General features: G+C 38.2%; 1 protein-coding gene across 1 annotated transcript in view; it reads right to left on the reverse strand.

Moving 5' to 3' along the window:
• Positions 1 to 18422, reverse strand: part of DLG2 (discs large MAGUK scaffold protein 2) — a 1831272-nt gene extending 1812850 nt beyond the window's left edge. The window contains exon 1 of the mRNA XM_036427307.2: positions 18170 to 18422. Within this exon, the coding sequence (XP_036283200.1) occupies positions 18170 to 18188 (19 nt within the window). The 5' untranslated portion in view covers positions 18189 to 18422. The remainder of the gene's footprint in view (positions 1 to 18169) is intronic.
• Positions 18423 to 19804: the final 1382 nt, after the last annotated feature.

The following is a 19804-nucleotide window of genomic DNA, read 5'->3' on the forward strand; positions in this document are numbered from 1 at the left end:
ATAGAGCTTTGGCCTGCGGACTCAAGGGTCCCGGGTTCGATTCTGGTCAAGGGCATGTACCTTGGTTGTGGGCACATTCCCAATGGGGAGTGTGCAGGAGGCAGCTGATCGATGTTTCTGTCTCATCGATATTTCTGACTCTCTATCCCTCTCTCTTCCTCTCTGTAAAAAAATCAATAAAATATATTTTAAAAAAACAAAAAACAAACAAAAAAAACAAAACCCACCCTAAAAAGTGATGAGTTTAGAATATTGTTTTCACTATAATTTATTTAATGTAAGCTTATATAATTTAATTTTTAAATGGCTGTGCTTGAAAGCAGCTTGAAATTTTGTTGAAAATTTAACAATAGGCTCTTGCAAGCTAATATGAGCCCAATCTAACACAGCAGGGCATCACTCCCTTTTAGGTTCCCTCCCTATATCATAGATGTTCGAGACTTTCTTTCTCCTTAAGAATAGAAAGTCTCGCCGAAACTGGTTTGGCTCAGTGGATAGAGCGTCGGCCTGTGGACTGAAAGGTCCTGGGTTTGATTCCAGTCAAGGGCATGTACCTTAGTTGCGGGCACATCCCCAGTAGAGGGTGAGCAAGAGGCAGCTGATCGATGATTCTCTCTCATCTATGTTTCTAACTCTCTATCCCTCTCTCTTCCTCTCTGTAAAAAATCAATAAAATATATTTTAAAAAAAAGAAAAAGAAAAAAGAATAGAAAGTCTCGCCAAAACCGGTTTGGCTCAGTGGATAGAGCGTCTGCCTGCGAACTGAAGGGTCCCAGGTTCGATTCCAGTCAAGGGCATGTACCTCAGTTGCGGGCACATCCCAGTGGGGGGTGTGCAGGAGGCAGCTGATTGATGTTCCTCTCTCATCAATGCTTCTAGCTTTCTATCTCTCTCCCTTACTCTCCCTTACTCTCTGTAAAAAATCAATAAAATATATTATAAAAAAAAAGAAAAAAAAAAGAATAGAAAGTCTCTTAGGTAGCCTATCCAGTTTCCTGGCTTCAAATACTGCCAGTAGTCTCAAGACTCCCACATTTAAAAAAATATTTTACTGAGTCCTAAAAACAGAAGGGAAGATCGCAAGAATCAAGTCAAAGATTTGGAACATAAAGAGCCAGAAGACACTCCTCCACAGAAGCTAGAAGGCAAGAGAATCCAGAAAATTGAAGATAATGTAAGAAACCTCTGGGACAACTTCATGCGAACCAACATCAGAATTATGGGGGTCCCAGAAGATGAGAGAGAGCAAGATATCAAAAACATACTGAAAGAAATAGTGACAGAAAACTTCCCCTACCTGGTGAAAGAATTAGACTTACAAGTCCAGGAAGCGCACAGAACTCCAAACAAAAGGAATCCAAAGAGGACCACACCGAGACACATCATTATTAAAATTCCAAGAGCAAAAGACAAAGAGAGAATATTAAAAGAAGCAAGAGCAAAGAAGGTAGTAACCTACAAAGGAGCACCTATACGATTGTCAGCTGACTTCTCAACAGAAACCATGCAGGCCAGAAGGGAATGGCAAGAAATATTCAAGGTGATGAATAGCAAGAACCTACAGCCAAAAATAATCTATTGTTGGTTGTTGTTTTTGTTGTTCCACTTATTTATGCACTCACTGGTTGCTTCTTGTATGTTCCCTCACTGGGGACTGACCCCACAAACTTGGTGTATCAGGACGATTCTCCAATCAACTGAGCTATCTAATCAGGGCCATATGTTTTTATTTCTAATCTTTATATTGCCTGGTAAATCAGCACTATATCTACTGTTTCACTGTTTTTCTAAAACAATACTTTTCAAGTATCAGTCACATGAAGATGACCTTCATAGTAATTTTTGTTCCACTATTATCTTTGCATAGTAGGATAAAACAGTCACAGCGTCACTGTTTTTTTATTTACTACAGATCCCTATTTTGTATGTGTGTGTTGCTATTGCTATTGTGTTTTTGTCTTTACGTTGTATAGGTTCAGCACTGTGCGTGCCTGAGGACTGGGACTGTTTGACATCCTCGGTGCTCAGTGAAGTGCCTGCAGAGCTGTTTCAAAGTTATCCCCAAGGTTACACAACCTTAATGCTCAGGTGTGTGCTGAGTTTCCAAAGATATAATCTTACTTTTTAAAAATAAAGGTGACTGAGGAAATGGATAACCAAAAAAAAAAAAAAAAAAAAAAAAAAAGACTCCCACATTTATATCTACACTAGAGGTCCAATGCATGAAATTAACACACGGGAAGAGTCCCTAGCAGCTGCCGGCTGCTGGCCAGGGCCTCCTTTCACCAGCTGCCAGCTGCCGACCAGACCTTTCTTCATTCCGTACTGCCCCCTGGTGGTCGGCACAAGTCATAGTGAGCGATCAAACTCCTGAGGGGACACTTTGTATATTAGGTTTTTATATAGAGTGAGATAGTTTAGAACTTTCCCTGAATTACAGATTCATCTAACTGTATATTTCCATTTTGATGTCTAATAGGTATCTCAAACTCACCCTGCCAAAATTGAACCTCAGGTCTTATTCACCACCCCCAGCCTACTTCTCTGGCAATGTTCTCTATCTCCAAGCCTTTTGATTGTTCAAGCAAATATCACTGGGGTCATCATTCATTCTTCTTCTCTAATTCTCTACACCTAATCCATCAGAAAATCCTGTTGGCTCGAACATCAAATTATATACAGAATCCTATCACTTCTCACAACCTCCAGTGCTACAAGCTTAGTCCAGGCCACTGTCTTCTATCCCCTGCGTTATTGCAATAACCTCCTACTCCTCTACTTGCTGTCACCTTTGCCCTCCTACAGTCATTTCTTTCTTCCCCCTCCCTACCGCCATTTCTAAACACAGCACCCAGAAAGATCATAACTCAGAAAATGTCACTCCTCAACTTAAATCCTCCAGTAATTCCCCATCCCACTCATCAAAAGCCCACCTCTCTGATTTCAGCTCTTACACTTCTCCCTTACCTCCATCTACTCCAACCATAGTGATCTCTGCTTTTTCTCAGTTTATCAAGAACTCTCCTATCTGAAGGATATTATTGCTCTTCTACCTAAACATTCTTTCCTCAAATGCCCATAAAGCTTGCTCCTTAACTTCTTTTATATCTCTGCTCATATGTCACTTTGTCAAGGAGGCCTTCCTTACTACTCCAATATGACATAGAAAACCTCAAGCTTAATCCCTTGAAAGAAGGTTCTGGAAGCTAATTCCAGCATGTCAGCAGGGCTGAATCTTCTGGAATGGCTGAGGGCATTTATCTAAACCTGAAAAGAATGCATAAGTGATTTTATGCTGCCAGTCAACTGAGGGCATTTCTTTTTTTTTTTCTTTTCTTTTCTTTTCTTTTCTTTTTTTAATATATTTTATTGATTTTTTACAGAGAGGAAGAGAGAGAGGGATAGAGTTAGAAACATTGATGAGAGACAAATATCGATCAGCTGCCTCCCACACACCCCCCTCAAGAGATGTGCCTGCAACCCAGGTACATGCCCTTGACCGGAATCGAACCTGGAACCTTTCAGTCCACAGGCCGAAGCTCTATCCACTGAGCAAAACTGGTTTCGGCTGAGGGCATTTCAATATACATGTTATTGCCTCCTGCTGGCCAAATATCTGAACAGCCGTAGACAGTTCCCCCAATCTGACAATGAATTCTGTGTGCTAAATAATTTTACTAAGTATAAGGAATCTTTTTCTCTTACAATATAAAATGCTACTTCTGTAGCATTTTTGTAGGTATTCACTTATTCTCACCTCTTATTCTTGTGAGCAACAATTCTCAAAAATGTATCAATAGCATTCCAATAATCACAGCCGCAAATATAATTTGCTAGGTAAGGGGACATTCACTAATCCATTCAGCACATATTGAGTAACTACTCAGGCAAGACAAAGTATTGATTTAAGCAGTTCGATGGCCTCTAAACCAACATAGCTTATTATGACTCTCATCTCTGTATGAGAAAAAATCTAATACTAAAACAAATAGCTAGAATATATATATTCTAGCTATTTATATATATCCTGATATACATTCTACAAATATAGTCAACTTAGATCACTTAGGCTTTTGTATGCCAGCATCCAGTGCTGGAATTGTGGCTGCCCTTTATCACCACCTGAGGTCAATTCCATTATGCCCTGTATCTCTATTCACTGAAATATTTGTTTCTGATTAATAAAAGGTTGAGTTCCCACATAATCTAAAATGAAATAGTTATGCAAAATTATTTTTAAATTAAGAAAAAAAATTGTAGCTATGCAAGATGACAAGGATCCTGTTGTACAAGTCAAACATCCCTAGCCATATGTTGATAGTTATAAGTCAAATAAAGTGGAAAGTTCAATAATTATCCAAGTAAGTAAAGACTAAGATTTTAATTGATGTTCAAATAACAGGTACTCTAAGTGCAGAATTTTTCACATGAATTGCCAATATAATGGCATCAATTCTCCTATTTTCTTTATTAAAAGAAATCTATCTTCTTATGAGTCCTGAATCTACTGAAAGAAGGAAATTAAATTTGGATTATCTAAGGCAGGCACAAGAGGAAATGGGAGAGGGAATCATTTTTTAAAAATATTTTTTGCATGAAATATGCAATCCAAAAGATATAATGAATATTACATAATTGAAATTGTAGGTAATCAGGTGTCTGTTAATTAAGGTTCAACTCCTTTTGGTTTAAAAATAGAATTGCCCAAAGTTATAAATAACTTGGGACAGGTAATTTAAATTTGAAACAGCTAATACAATACTGCTAACAAATTAACTTTTAGAAAGAAGAAAAGGATGACACAAAATTATTTGCCACAACTTAAGAAAAAGAATTCTGGAATATATAATATATATTAGGAAAATGAATATTGAATTATAGTACAGAAAGGGGTGAACTTAATACACAAATCTTGGAGAGCAAAGCATTTAGAATAATGAAATTATTTACATAAATTTAGCAATATTTTTTAAAGTTTAGAAGTAACTCTTACATGCATTATCTTCTCTGATTCTGACCACTGAGAAGTCATATTATGCCTATTATACATGAAACTGAAAGTCACAGTGGCTTGTCCAATATCACAGAGTTACTAAATAATAGAGTTTAATCCTAAAGCTTTTGATTCCATGTATAGTGTTCTCTCCACAATACCATCCTTAATCCCCCAGAAAGAATTCAGCATATTTCTATAAAAAATAAAATAAAATAAAACTTGAACAATAAGACAAATTGTACCACTGAATTTCAGAATCTAGGATTAAATATTAAATCACTATTTTCTTATATGTTTATATCATAGATATAAAAAATGGTATTTGTAACAAAAACAAAAAAATTAAATTATCCTACCTTAAAAAGTCTGGTAGAGAGAGAAACCAAGATGGCGGCATGGACAAACACCAGAAATTGCTGCCTCACACAACCACTTCAAAACTACAACTAATAGACAATATAGACATCATCCAGAATCACAGGAAGGCTGGCTGAGTGGAAATTCTACAACTAGAAGGAAAGAGAAAAGCACACTGAGACTTAGAGTAGGTGCAGAAGTAAAGTGCAGAGATACGGAGGCATGTGCAAAAAGGGCTGGCAACTGAGTACATTGTTATTTTTTTCAATCAGGAGGGAGACATAAGCTCTCAACTGCTCTGAACTCCATTCCGGGCGAGACTCTGGGGATTCAGACTCATAAGGGGAGAGAATGGACTGTCTGGCATCAGGTATAACAAGAGGGTAACTTTCTCTCAGAGGTGTTTGCAGTGATTGTGGGACACTGAGACCCAAGGGGCCTCTTAGGGCAGAGTTGAGGATCAGCCATAGCTGTTTGCTCCACCCTGTTGATTCCCTGAGTCCACACCCCACCCAAACTGTGTGCAGAGGCTTTTTTTTTTAATATATATAATTTTTTAATTGATTTTTTACAGAGAGGAAGGGAGAGGGATAGAGAGTTAGAAATATTGATGAGAGATAAACATGAACCAGCTGCCTCCTGCACACCTCCCACTGGGGATGTGACCGCAACCAAGGAAATGCCCTTAACTGGAATCGAACCTGGACCCTTCAGTCCGCAGGCCGACGCTCTATCCACTGAGCCAAACCAGTCAGGGCTGTGCAGAGCCTTTGCATATGAATGGCCTGGTCCTTTGCAATCTAAAATTACCTAACAAACTGCAGCTGGGTCAGAGAGACCCAGAACATCCAAAAGAAGGCTCAAGGCCCCACAGCAGCTTGCATTGCTTCACAGCTGGGCCTCATCTGGGCACGTCCAAACCCCAAACAAAGAAGAGGAATCTGAAGATCTCTCCATAGCTCTTGCTGGGTGGCCTTAGGCAGAGGCTAAATTAGAACCTCCTTGGAGATCCAAGAGCCAGTGTACCCAGTGGTCAGAGTGGGACCATCCAGATTACAACTCCTCAGATCCATAAGGGACACACTCAGGGGGCAGACTCAGTGAGTACCAAAGCTCCACCGAAGCAAGTCCTGCCCGATAAGGGTGTCTCCTGCACATCAGTTCTCCCACTATAGTCACAGCTGGTCCCCACAGCCAATTGGCCTAAAGGTCCATTGCTCCCAGCGACACTAACAGCAATCAAGGCTTAACTACAACAAGACTGTGCACACAGTGCACCAAGAGTGTCCATCTCAGGTAATTCGGGAGGCTGAGCCACCGGCCCTATAGGACACCTCGCACACAAAGCCACTCTATCAACTCAGGGAAGCAGCCAAAATGCGGAGACAAAGAAACAGATCACAAATGAAAGAAATGGAGGAAAGCAAACTACTGGATATAGAGTTCAAAACCATGTTTATAAGATTACTCAAGAGTTTTCTAGAAAAGGCCAATAAATTTATTGAGACCCTCAAGGATATGAAAAAAGGACCAACTAGAAATTAAGCATACACTAACTGAAATAAAGAATAATATACAGCCAAAGCCGGTTTGGCTCAGTGGTGGAGCGTCGGTCTGCGGACTGGAGGGTCCCGGGTTCGATTCCAGTCAAGGGCATGTACATTGGTTGCGGGCACATCCCCGGTGGGGGGTGTGCAGGAGGCGGCTGGTCGATGTTTCTCTCTCATCGACATTTCTAGATCTCTATCTCTCTCCCTTCCTCTCTGTAAAAAATCAATAAAATATATAAAAAATAAAATAAAAGAAAAGAATAATATACAGAGACCCAACAGCAGACTAGAGGATCGCAAGAATTAGTTCAAAGATTTGAAATACGAAGAAGGAAAAAACATCCAACTGGAAAAGAAAAAAGAAAAAAGAATCCAAAAAGTTGAAGAGAGTGTAAAGAGCCTTTGGGATAACTTCAAGCATACCAACATCCAAATTATGGGGGTGCCATAAGAAGAGAAAGAGCTAGATATTGAAAACCTATTTGAAGAGATAATGACAGAAAACTTCCCCTACCTGATGAAAGAAATAGACTTACAAGTTCAGGAAGTGCACAGAACCCCAAACAAAAGGAATCCAAAGAGGACCACACCAAAGCACATCATAATTAAAATGCCAAGAGCAGCTGAAACTGGTTTGGCTCAGTGGATAGAGTGTCAGCCTACGGACTGAAGGGTCCCAGGTTCAATTCCGGTCAACGGCATGTATCTTGGTTGCAGGCCCATTCCCAGTAGGGGGTGTGCAAGATGCATCTGATCAATGATTCTCTCTCATCGATATTTCTAACTCTCCCTCTCTCTTCCTCTCTGTAAAAAATCAATGAAATATTAAAAATTAAAATTAAAAATAAAAAATAAAATGCCAAGAACAAAAGACAAAGAGAGAATATTAAAAGCAGCAAGAGAAAAACAATTGTTACCTACAAGGGAGTACCCATATGATTGTCAGCTGATTTCGCAACAGAAACTATGCAGGCCAGAAAGGAGTAGCAAGAAATATTCTAAGTGATGAATAGCAAGAACCTACAACCAACATTACTCTATCCAGTAAAGCTATCATTCAGAATTGAAGATCAGATAAAGAGCTTCACAGATAAGAAAAAGCTAAAAGAGTTCATCACCTCCAAACCAGTATTATATGAAATGCTGAAAGGTATTCTTTAAGAAGAGGAAGAAGAAAAAGGTAAAGGTAAAAATTATGAACAACAAATACATATCTATCAACAAGTGAATCTAAAAATCAAGTGAATAAAAATATCTGATGTACAGAATAAACTGGTGAATATAATAGAATCAGGGGCATGGAAAGGGAGTGGACTGACAATTCTTGGGGGGAAACTATATGAGGGGTGTGGGAAGAGACTGGACAAACATCATACACCTATGAATAAGGACAGTGGGGGAGGTAAGGGTGGAGTGTGGGGTGGGAACTGGGTAGAGGGAAGCTATGGGAAAAAAAGAGGAACAACTGTAATAATCTGAACAATAAGGATTTATTAAAAAATTATCCAAAGAACATATATGCATAACCCATAGACACAGACAACACTGTAGTGATAGCCATCTTTAATACTGTCAAAAATAATAATAAAGTAAATTAATAAAAATGTGATAAAATATTTAAAAAATAAAAAGTATGGTAGATAGAAATAATAAGTTCTTTATTCGTTCATTAAATATTTATGAAGTGTCTTACTATGTTTCAGTTATCAGAAACTTGATAGTAAACAAGGCAGGCAATATTCCACCCTCTCAGAGATTTTGGTCTGAAAGTAAAGATAACTAAATAAGAAATTTCAACAACAAAGTAAAAAAATAAAATAGAGTGCAATAGTGCTATGTTGAGGTACCAGGTGTCATGGGAGCAGGGAAGTAAGTTGATGCCATATAAACCATGTTGAGTTTGGCCTTATATCCAAAGAGGAGTAAAAAGCCATGGAAATGTTTTAAATGAAGAGAAGCATGACCATTTTTTAAAGTTTTAGAAATATCACTTTTAAAAATATACTGATTTTTTATTGTTTTCAGAGAGGAAGGGAGAGGGAGATCAATGATGCCCAGCTGGCATCTCTCTCTCCCTCTCTCTTTCTCTTTGAAATCAATAAAAAAGTATTTTTAAGAGAGAGAAAGGAACATCCATGATGAGAGAGTATCATCAATCTGCTACTAGGGATCAAACCCATAACCTGGGCATGTGCCCTGACAGGGAATCAATCCATGGTCTCCTGGTTCATAGGTCAGTACTCAACCATTGAGCCATACTGGCTGGGCTAGAAATATTACTTTAGCTACAATGTGATATATAGCAATTGGAACAAGAACAATTAAGTTTTTCTTTCTTACCATTTTAAGTGAATATATGCAAAACTGAACACAATTTTGATCGTATTTCTATGATATTGTAACGAGCAAATAAAAATATTTTAATAGCAAGTACTTATATGTGCTGAATTCTTATTTTTTATTTATCTTATTTTAATTTTTTAATTTTATTTTATTTTTAATATTTTTAATTTTTAAAAAAATTTAAAAAAATATATTTTATTGATATTTTACAGAGAGGAAGAGAGAGGGATAGAGAATTAGAAACATCAATGAGAGAGAATCATTGATCAGCTGCCTCTTGCACACCCCCTACCGGGGATGTGCCGCAACCAAGGTACATGTCCTTGATCGGAATCGAACCCGGGACCTTTCAGTCCGCAGGCTGATGCTCTATTCACTGAGCCAAACCGGTTTCAGCTGAATTCTTATTATTGATGTTATTTTGTTATTTTATAAATTAAGGATATTTGAAAATAATAAAATGGTGAATACCAATAGAAAAGTTACTCTTGTACCTGGTCTTTAGAAAAGAAGCTTTTTAGTATTAAAAGGTGAAACAGTTCAAGGCGATACACCAAAGGTATCATTTTACTACTACTAAGCTTAGCTAGCATCTGATGAGCAACACTAAGCATTCTGCACAGATCACCTGATTCAATTTTTACAAGACCCTAAGAAATACTATTTTGCAAATGAGAAAACAACCTGAGAGAAGTAACTTCCCCAAGACTACACAATCATTAAGTGTTGGATCCAGGATTCAAACCCAGGTCTAGCTGTCACCAAAGCCCATACTTTTGTTATGCCACACTGAGAAAGGATCACAGTGTTGTTTTTTTCTGTAATTGTCCTTAGCAATTATACTTTACTGACTTGTCTGACCCCCCAAAAAAGAATTTTCAATATACTTCAATACACACCTCCTTATATCCATGGCGGAGTAAAAAGCCATGGAAGATTTTTAAATGAAGAGAAGCATGTTGATCATGATATTTCCCCTCTTGAAATAAAAATATCTATATATATAAAAGCCTAAGCAACTGTCTGACCATTAGACTGGCCAGTACCTATGATGTGCACTGACCACCAGGGGGCAGATGCTCAATGTAGGAGCTCCTCACTGTGATGACTTGTCAGCTGTGGTCCTTGGGTGATGCACCAGGAACCAGAGAGGAGAGAGCCCGATTCCAGGGTGCGACATCCGAGAACCGCCCTCTTGAAATCTGGGATCCCTCAGGGAATGTCAGGGAGCCAGTGTCAGCCCGATCCCTGCAGGCCAGCCAGAGGGACTCCACTCGTGTATGAATCTGTGCCTCTACTATAAGTATAAAATGATGAATTTATATTACTGCCTTTCAAATATACCATGTTTTCAGACTTTCTATAAAAATGTTGAAGAGAACAGTGGGAAAAGTTCAAAGTTAAGTAGCAAAATATAAAAAGAGACACGAGAGCAAATTACATCTTCAACTGAATATTGAAACGTGTATTATTCTAGTTGTAACAAACTAGAAAATTAAAATGAAAAAAAAATACAGATAAAACTTTTTTAAAAAATGGTATAATTTAAATTGTGGGGAAATGTCTAGCCAGGCTTAACGCAGATCTAAAGATTGCACTTGCTTTGTGAATATCGGATGGCTTACAAATTACTTTAGTATATAAAAAAAGAAAATGCTCAAAAGAAATGACATCATAATCTATAAAAAAGCACAGGCTATGTAAGCAGAATTGTCCTTGTCATATCAGCATGGACTTTTATGACTCTGAACACAACTAACCTTCTTGAACCAGGTTTTGTTTTTGTTTTTGTTTTTTAGTATTCTATGACAAAGATTTGTGTAGAGGTTTCCTATGGTGTTCTTATTTGATAGACACAATAACCTCAAGAGGTGACTACTAAGAGGGTATCAGTTACTTACCATTCTAGTAATAGTGAATTTGAAGCTCAATATGTTGATTTTCTTTAGATAAGACAACCAGCTGATGGATATTGGATTCCATTAGTGGGCATCTCCATGATACCATTCACCTTTCAAGCAACACCATACCCATAAAGGGGAAAGTGTTGGTCCTATCACTAATTGCAAAAGTGAAGTTCAGACATATTATCTTTTTTGAAGTGAAAATAAACAATATACAGTGAGAGGGAATAGTATTAATCCTTTCAGAAAATGAAATGGACATTCGGAAGGACATGATTTTCACAGGTCACCTGGTGGCATCACCATAAGAAGGCACATAAACTTGACTGCACATGTAGGAGACTGGCACTTTGAGAAAATCATTTTTTTTTCTCTCCCTAAATTTTTCCATTTTCCTACTTCATATTCAAGTTAGTAACTGGCTTTGTACTTTAGTGCCTCGGGGAGGTATGTGCTAGGACAGAAAACAGAGGGGTTAAGTTATCCTACTTCTGCTTTCCTAAAACCTAAGCCCTCAGAATAAAAAAAGAGTTTGTTACAGAGATAAGAGATTCTCAGGTACATGCAGAGAGAGAGAGACACTATCCCCAATCTAGACAAAGATTTTTGCAGCTGAAGGAAAGAGAGAGAAGTCTTTGGATCCCAAGGGAGCATCACTGTCTATTCTCTGGCACCACTGTCTGGAAGGCAGGAAGACCCCAGAGAGGAATGGCATCATGATGCATCTAAGTAAACAGAAACAAAGGAATTCTAGGGGGGAAATTCATGTCTTGGAAGTAGCAAATCTCTGCCAGGCCAGAACTATCTGGACACAACTCTTGTCTCAGAGGTAAGCTATTATAAGCAGACTAGAGGCCCAATGCATGAAAATTCATGCAAGCGTAGGCCTTCCTCCCCCCCGGCTGCCAGCTCCAGCTTCCCTCTGGCACCTGGGATCCGGGCTTCCCTCCTCGGCCGCCAGCAGGCACCCAGGACCAGGCTGGCTTCCCTCTGGCCCCTGCTTCATCAGGAAGGCCTAATTAGCATATTACTCTTTTATTATTATAGATTATTATTATAGATTATCAGTGACCAGAATATACTCCCATTCTAGGAACTCTACCATAACCCTGGGAAGTAGAGAAAACCTTACACAGAATGGAGTTATTTTGTCCACCACTCAGTGACTAAGGATCAGAAATAAAATTGAACTACAGATGAATGGATATTTCTTACATTTCTAAAATTTACAGACTGAGAATCTATAATGATTGTAGGATCTTGTCTCTTCTAAAAGACTGGTCTTCTGACTACTAGTCTAGGGTTTTTCCCCCCACATTATCACTGATGATGATAATGATGACAACGACGATGATGACGACGACGACGATGACAGAGGTTCAAGGAAAAGAAAATAATGATCTGAAACAGTTCCTTAACATTCCTCACATTGTTTGGTAACCTTCTACTTGTCTTGTATGTCTCATCTTAAATGCCATATCTCCCATAAAGAACTCCCTGATTCCTCTAGACGTGGCTGGGCGCTTCTCCTTTGTTTCTATGACAGTGTGTTAATGTCAACCAAACAACATTGAAACCGTTTCCACATCTGCCTTCCTAATATATTTTAAGCACCATAAAAGCAGAGACACTCATTTCTCACAGTGCTTGGTACATAGTAGTCACTAAATATTTGTTGAGTGAATAAATTGTTGAATAAATAAACAGAAAGCCATTCCTTTTAATTTTTAGCCCTAACTGTTTTTGGCTCAGTGGATGGAGCATCAGCCTGTGGACTGAAAGTCCCAGATACAAATCCAGTCAAGGGCATATACCTTGGTTGTTGGCACATCCCCAGTGGGAGGCCTACAAGGGCAGCTGATTGATGTTTCTCTCTCAATGATGTTTCTAGCACTCTATCCCTCTCCCTCCCTCTCTGTAAAAAATCAGTAAAAAATATATTTTTTAAATGTACATTTTATTACCTCTAAGGAATTTTAAATAAACAGAACCTAACAGGTTTATGCCACATCTTATCACACTTTCAATAACAAAGATGTCACAGTGCTCCAAAATGATAGACCGCCTATAGATTTAGGGCCTCAGTGGCTAGCAAGATGGTATCATCAGAAGACATGAGCTACATAAACTTACCCATAATCTTTAAAAGTTTTAGCACAGTAATTCATTTTCACAGGACTTTCTACTTTATAATATCATTTCTCTTGGTCTTAAATTTTTTTAAAAATGGGGTCAAGAGAATTGTTTCATAATGGAGGTGATTTGGCCATAATTTTTGAAATAGCTTTGAGAAACTCACTAAAAAAATGAACTTGTGCAGAAAGCTTACTAGTTGGAATTCAGAATGACTGACTGGACAGAAGAAACTGGGTAAAACTCATGACCCTTTGCTGACAAAGCAACCTACATTAAGGACACAGAGCCCTCATGCCTTGACTGCTACAAATTCCTGAGCAGGAAGTATAACTGGGGAACAGGTCCTCCTCCCCCAGGAAGAAAAAGATTTTATACGTCTCAGCCTTATATTAAAAATATTTTAAAATTGCTGACAAGATTAAATGTTAAGAGTATATAAGGAGAGTATGTAATTAAGAGAGAAGAGCGAGCATTCTTATAGTTTAGTGAATATGTTGTTATAGGACGAATTGATTAATTGAATGTTTGGCAAAAGCATAGAATGCCTTAAGTCAATGTTTTAAAAATCTAATATTTTGTGCACATCTTCTCACTGACTAGACTCTCCTATCCAAAGGAGAAACCATTTTTGGCATCAAAATATCATTTGCACACTTTACCAAAACATAATAACTATAAAAGAAATCTAATTAACATCATCTTAGTGCCACGCCTATTGTTTGCATCATAACATACTAGTACTCCTAATCAGTAACTGAATACAGAAGTATTCTTCTGTTTCTCTCTCCAGATGCTCTCTCTGTGTGCCTTCTGAATTAATGAATATTTTCCAACATCAAGAGTCTTGCAGCTTTATGATTTGCAGTAACCTTTTCAACCAAGGTCAAGATGAGCCTTTTGAGAGATTTTTAAATCTAAAAATTCTTTATTAAAAATTATCTAGCCCTAACTGGTTTAGCTCAGTGGGTAGAGCGTCAGCCTGCACATTGAAGGGTCCCAGGTTCGGTTCCAGTCAGGGGCACATGCTTGGGTTGCAGGCTTGGTCCCCAGTAGGGGACATGCAGGAGGCAGCCAATCAATTACTCTCTTTCATCATTGATGTTTCGATCTCTCTTTCCCTCTCCCTTCCTCTCTGAAATATATATTTTTTCACCACTCTCTGGAAAGATTCAGTATGTAATTATTTTTTATTGGCTGAGGGGAAAAAAACTATGAAGTTTTGTGAGGTGGAAAAAGCATCTGTATATAAAACTGATACAACAAACATGAAAGTTTAAACACAAATTTGCAAAAGGTTTAGTCAATAAATTCAGGTACATATTTTGCCCTTTAGAGAATCTGGGGCGGGGGGGAAGTTATTTTAAGAAGTTTAGAAAAACTAGAGATAAAAAGAGACTATACTCAGATAATGAAAGACAAATATAAATTAGTAAGATACTACAAAATAGAAATTAAGCCACACAGAGAAGGAAACAGATAATGAATAATAAAAAAATAAATAAAACTTTAAACAAGGAAAGAATAAATAGAAGAGTTCAAAGGGGTTCCTTTTCCAAGCAGAGGAAGAAAAAAAGAAAAATAGAAGTGGAAGGAAAGACTGTGAATCCAGAAGCAATCTCAATTTCAAAGATGCCCATGAGATGTATGACAACGTCATCTCTTTGAATTCTAATTACACATATTTGTTAAATATTTGTTTTACTCATATTTCAACTTTCTTTAAAAAGAACAATGCCAATGAATTGTGAAAATTATAGTATTTAACTTTCAGTACTTGGTGAAAATAAGTTTACACGTACTCCATTATATAACCGAGAACAGTTGCAAAAAGAAAGACTTCAAAGAAAATAAAGCGTCGGAAAAATGAAAAATGTCAGGTACTTCTTTACCAATTTAAAAGAAGTTCAGAAGATAATAGGACAATATATTTAAAACAGAAAGGAAATGAGCACCAACCTCAAAGTATTAAAAGCATAGTTTTCTCTTACATAGTTAATAAAAAGAGAATAAAAATTGTTCAAAAAAGAAATTGCAATGTACTAAAAAAAATTCTAGTGAAGCATATTTTATCATTAAAATAGCAACTTTCCACTGAAAATACAGGTAAGGACACAACTATCATACCATTAACCTTTATTTCTTACATTGATCAATCTTGAAAATAAATAGAAGTTTCATTGAAATAGCACTTTACCGTGATCTTGCATCATATCAGATAATGCTAATATAACTTATCTTGGATTAGCCCTGAATTTTCACAAGTTAAAATTGGTCAAAATGTGCTACAGGTTCAGTTGGGAACAAATCAAGTTATTACTGTAGAAAAGAGAATCCTGAATGAAAAGCAACTCTCAGAGAAAAAAAATATCTAATAAAGAAATGAAAAGTTGATAAAACTTAGATCTATAAAAATATGAAGAGAGTGGGGTGGTTGAGGTAGGAAGTAATGTTATAAAGCAAAAAAGCAGTGAATACAGGAATTGGAGGTATACCAATTTTAGCTTATCTAAGAACAGTGAAGAATAGTACCTAAAAATGGACTCAGATGTCACACATCTGTTCCCACTTCCCAATCACAGAATCTCCTCTCTACTTTTACAATAACATAAAATAGACACCAAATGAAAATTTCTTATTTTAATAAGAATATATTAAATCCTGAGTAAACACTTGGCTCAATGAAGATAGTTATTGTTAAAATTACATTAATCTAACTCTCCTGTCATATCCACCAGATGTAACAATGAAAAAAAAAAAAAAAGACCCAAGAGGACAGTACTTCCCTACAGAACAAAAATCAGGTCATACTTTAAAATATTTGTTTTAGCCGAGACCGGTTTGGCTCAATGGATAGGGCGTCGGCTTGGGGACTGAAGGGACCCGGGTTCGATTCCAGTCAAGGGCATGTACCTTGGTTGCGGGCATATCCCCAGTAGGGGGTGTGCAAGAGGCAGCTGATCGATGACTCTCTCTCATCAATGTTTCTCTCTACCTCTCCCCCTTCCTCTCTGTACAAAATCAATAAAATATATTTTAAAAATATTTGTTTTACTCATATTTTAGAAATTATACAAAAGTAAGCTTAGCCAATTAAAAATAATAATGCACATGTCATAATTTGTTTGGCTAGTTGTCTATAAGATTAAAAAATATAACTTAATATTAATAGTTTTAAGAGATTAAAAACAAGATACATTTTTCTAACTAGATCAATTCACAAAGTAAATTAAATAATGCATATATTTTAGTATAACCCAAATATATACAGTTTTTGCTAATTGGAACTTGATTCCTTAAAATCTGATCCATTACAATCAATTCATTGTTAATGAAGGAAGTGGGAGGGGGCGGGGAGAAGGAAAAAGGGAAAGGAGGAGAAAGGAAGAAAGAGAGGAAAAAGAAAATAAAATTTAAAATATTTCTCAGTAAGTATGACTTTCAATCACATATAAGCAATTCTTGTAACTTCTTTTAAAGTTGGGAACTCTTAAGAGGTTCAGCCCACTGGGTTTAGAAACCTGAAAACCACCCTGCTAGCACACAGTTATCTTTCCTTCTTCCCAGTCATCTTTTCTCTCTGGAGAACAATAAGTGGTAGAAAGGACATAGTTAAAACACACTACAAGTTAAATAAGTGAAGCAGCTCTGTCCTTTATTGGCTACATTACTAAAGCCATTTTGTCCCAGATAAGCCAATTGTGTCATGTACGGACAGGTGTGGCTCCAAAATCTCAGAGACAGTTGACTTCTCTGAGTGACGTTCTGGGGAAGAGTGGGAGAAGGGAATAATCCCAGCCTTAAATCCTAGTGTACAAAGGGATGTTTAATAGGGTGATTTCCTAAATGAGGTGTTTCAAAGGTTTTGTATATCATTGTCCATCTCCACAGATGCTGGTTGGGTAAAGCATCACACTGTTTCCTCGGTGCACCTTCCAAATCGACAGGTAGCAGGATTAATCATCTTGCATAGGCGGGTTCACTTTAACCTTCATCCCCAAACTTCAGTTTCCAATCGTAGCAACTCACACAACTGGTCAGCATTTAGATCTAAGATAGCCCAGTATAATAGAGTTCAAGGGTGTTCATATAAATTTTGGTTCAAAACCCTTGAGAAAATTTTGTAGTTGATCTGACCTTCCATACCAGGTCAAATAAAATAAAAATTTTATTTCACTAAGATCCTTAGCAACAAAGATAATGTGCAGCAAAGCTATGCTGAAATGAATCTCCCAAGGACTAAGCTATAAAAAACTATACTTTAGGAACCCACTGATTTTGATTAATTTAAGGGAGGGATAAGAGGTGGGGATTCCAGTGTTTGATTCATTTGGGGAACTTGTCAATCATGTTATTGGATAAGGCATACATCTCAAAAAGCACGACAGTTACCAAACTTGTACTTTAGCACCAAAGTGAAGATTCACACTAACGTAAACCCAAATATGAAATGTATTTTTAATCAAGAGATAAATAATAAATCCATCATTTTGTTCAGTGCAAACAACTGTGCTGGTTTTTTTTTACAATATATAATTCACTTGATAAATATTGAATCTATGAGAAAGAACTTGACTGTACACATTTCTTTTTTAAAAGATTGTTTAAAACTGACCTTTAAAATGCTACAGTAGATCCCAAATCTATGCCGATTATGGTGATTTAGACCACCTGATTTATGAAATACTCCATGTCTGCAATTAAATACGATCGTCCTACTTCATTTCACTTTAGCAAAATAACATTACTGAATGATGTGCCACAGAAAATATGTTATTGTAATCAATATTTGCCCAAGCCAAATTTTACTTTCAAAAGGAATACAATTTAAATGCCAACTACCAGACCCAAGCAATATATATCACATAGGAAGCTTCATAGCCCACCTTTCTTCTTGACTGGCATTCTTGGTCTTTCCACTGCCACAGGGTTCAAGATCCCTTTTCAGGTCTCAACTTTATCCAACTGGATTGAGGCCAAGAGTCAGGTAACTGTTGCAAACCACTTCACCTATTTGGTTTTGAAGTCCAGGCTGTCTTCTCTTTCAGACAAAGAAAAAATAACGTATTTTTTCCACAACTAAACTTTTGAAACTGCCCACAGAGTTTAGAGAAATAGAACTTTGGTTTTTATAAAATAGCATTGTTGTTTCTTTTTAAGCCGAGAAAATTATTGTAAGCATTAAAAACACGTTATTAAAACTCCTCTTCAGGCAGCAACATTTTTGGAGTTCAGTGACTAACTCAATTAAGGCACAAACCAGAATCACAAAGCTGTTTCATTCCTCAACACATGATCGAATGCAAAGATGATCTGGTGGATGATCAAGATTCTCCGTTCTTTAGAGAAAAATTTAAATGCTCTCCACCCTCCCACTCACCCCCCCAAAGAAATACTTTTGAAAACCTCTTTGACTCTGATCTCTAAAAAAGGGTGGGTGGGTTTGAACAGTTTCCCGGAGCAGAACACACACTGAAAGGCCCCCTTTTTGCTTCCTGGACCAGAAGTTCCAGGTCTCACCCCTCAGTAAGGCAGGATCCAGCTTGCTGTCACTTGCATTTTTTTTTTCTTCTTTTCTCTCCGAGCCCCTCAAGGCTTGATCCTTAATGCCCCCTCTGATTCTGATCCTCCCATGTATTAACCGAGAGGATTGAAAAAGGAGGAAAGCAATCCCCTTGGCATGGAGACATTAAAGTGACAGCGCTACTCAATGGGCACTTGATGCAGGATGAGTTGGCGAAGCAGATCCCTCCACACTGGAGTCATTCACATCGTGCCATGTCTTCGCATCCCAAGCAGCTGCCTGCCCAGCGAGGAAAAAACACCAAGAAAAACTGCTCCAGGGCAGTCAAACCTCCCCGCAAAGGTGTCTTTTTTTCCCCCGGAGATGCTGTAGCTGTAGTAGCATTAGGCATGTGAGCAACCAGCTGTGCAAAAAAAAAAAAAAGGGGGGGGGGGGCGATTTCCTAAATGAGAGTTTCGGCCGCTGGGCTCCCACCTCCACCCTTTCTCTCAGTCTCTCTCCAAAAAGACCCACCTTCCTTTTTGCAGATTAAAAAAAAAAAAAAAAAGGGCAGGCGATCTCGGCCCCCGCTGGCCACCCCTGCCCACACCCCGCTCTGACAGAGAAGAGCACAGACACGTCCTGCACCCTCCACGCGAGGGAGTGTCTCCTCGGGCAGGAGGAACAGCAGCACTAGGAATTATATAACTCTCGCATTTGGCTCCTCTAAGACATGGAGGCTGGAGGGTCGGGGGGTGCCGGCCTGGGAGACACTGCCGAGCACGGAACGTGCAGCCAAAGGGCGCCAGGCCTCCTCGCTGCGGCCCCCCGCCCCCAAAAACACTGGCTGGCAAGGGGGGGGGGGGCCTTCTCGGGAAGTGGGGTGCAACTGTCCCCCTCGGGTCCCTTTCTAAGCGGAGTGAAAGGATGGAATATGAGCTAAGAGGGCACCAGAGACTGGGGAGAGGAGTCAGACCGCTGCAAGGGGAGGAGGAGGCCAGTCGGAAAGACCCCGGCG

This window comes from Pipistrellus kuhlii, unplaced genomic scaffold (genome assembly GCF_014108245.1).
Source record: "Pipistrellus kuhlii isolate mPipKuh1 unplaced genomic scaffold, mPipKuh1.p scaffold_m20_p_9, whole genome shotgun sequence".
Taxonomy (NCBI): domain Eukaryota; kingdom Metazoa; phylum Chordata; class Mammalia; order Chiroptera; family Vespertilionidae; genus Pipistrellus; species Pipistrellus kuhlii.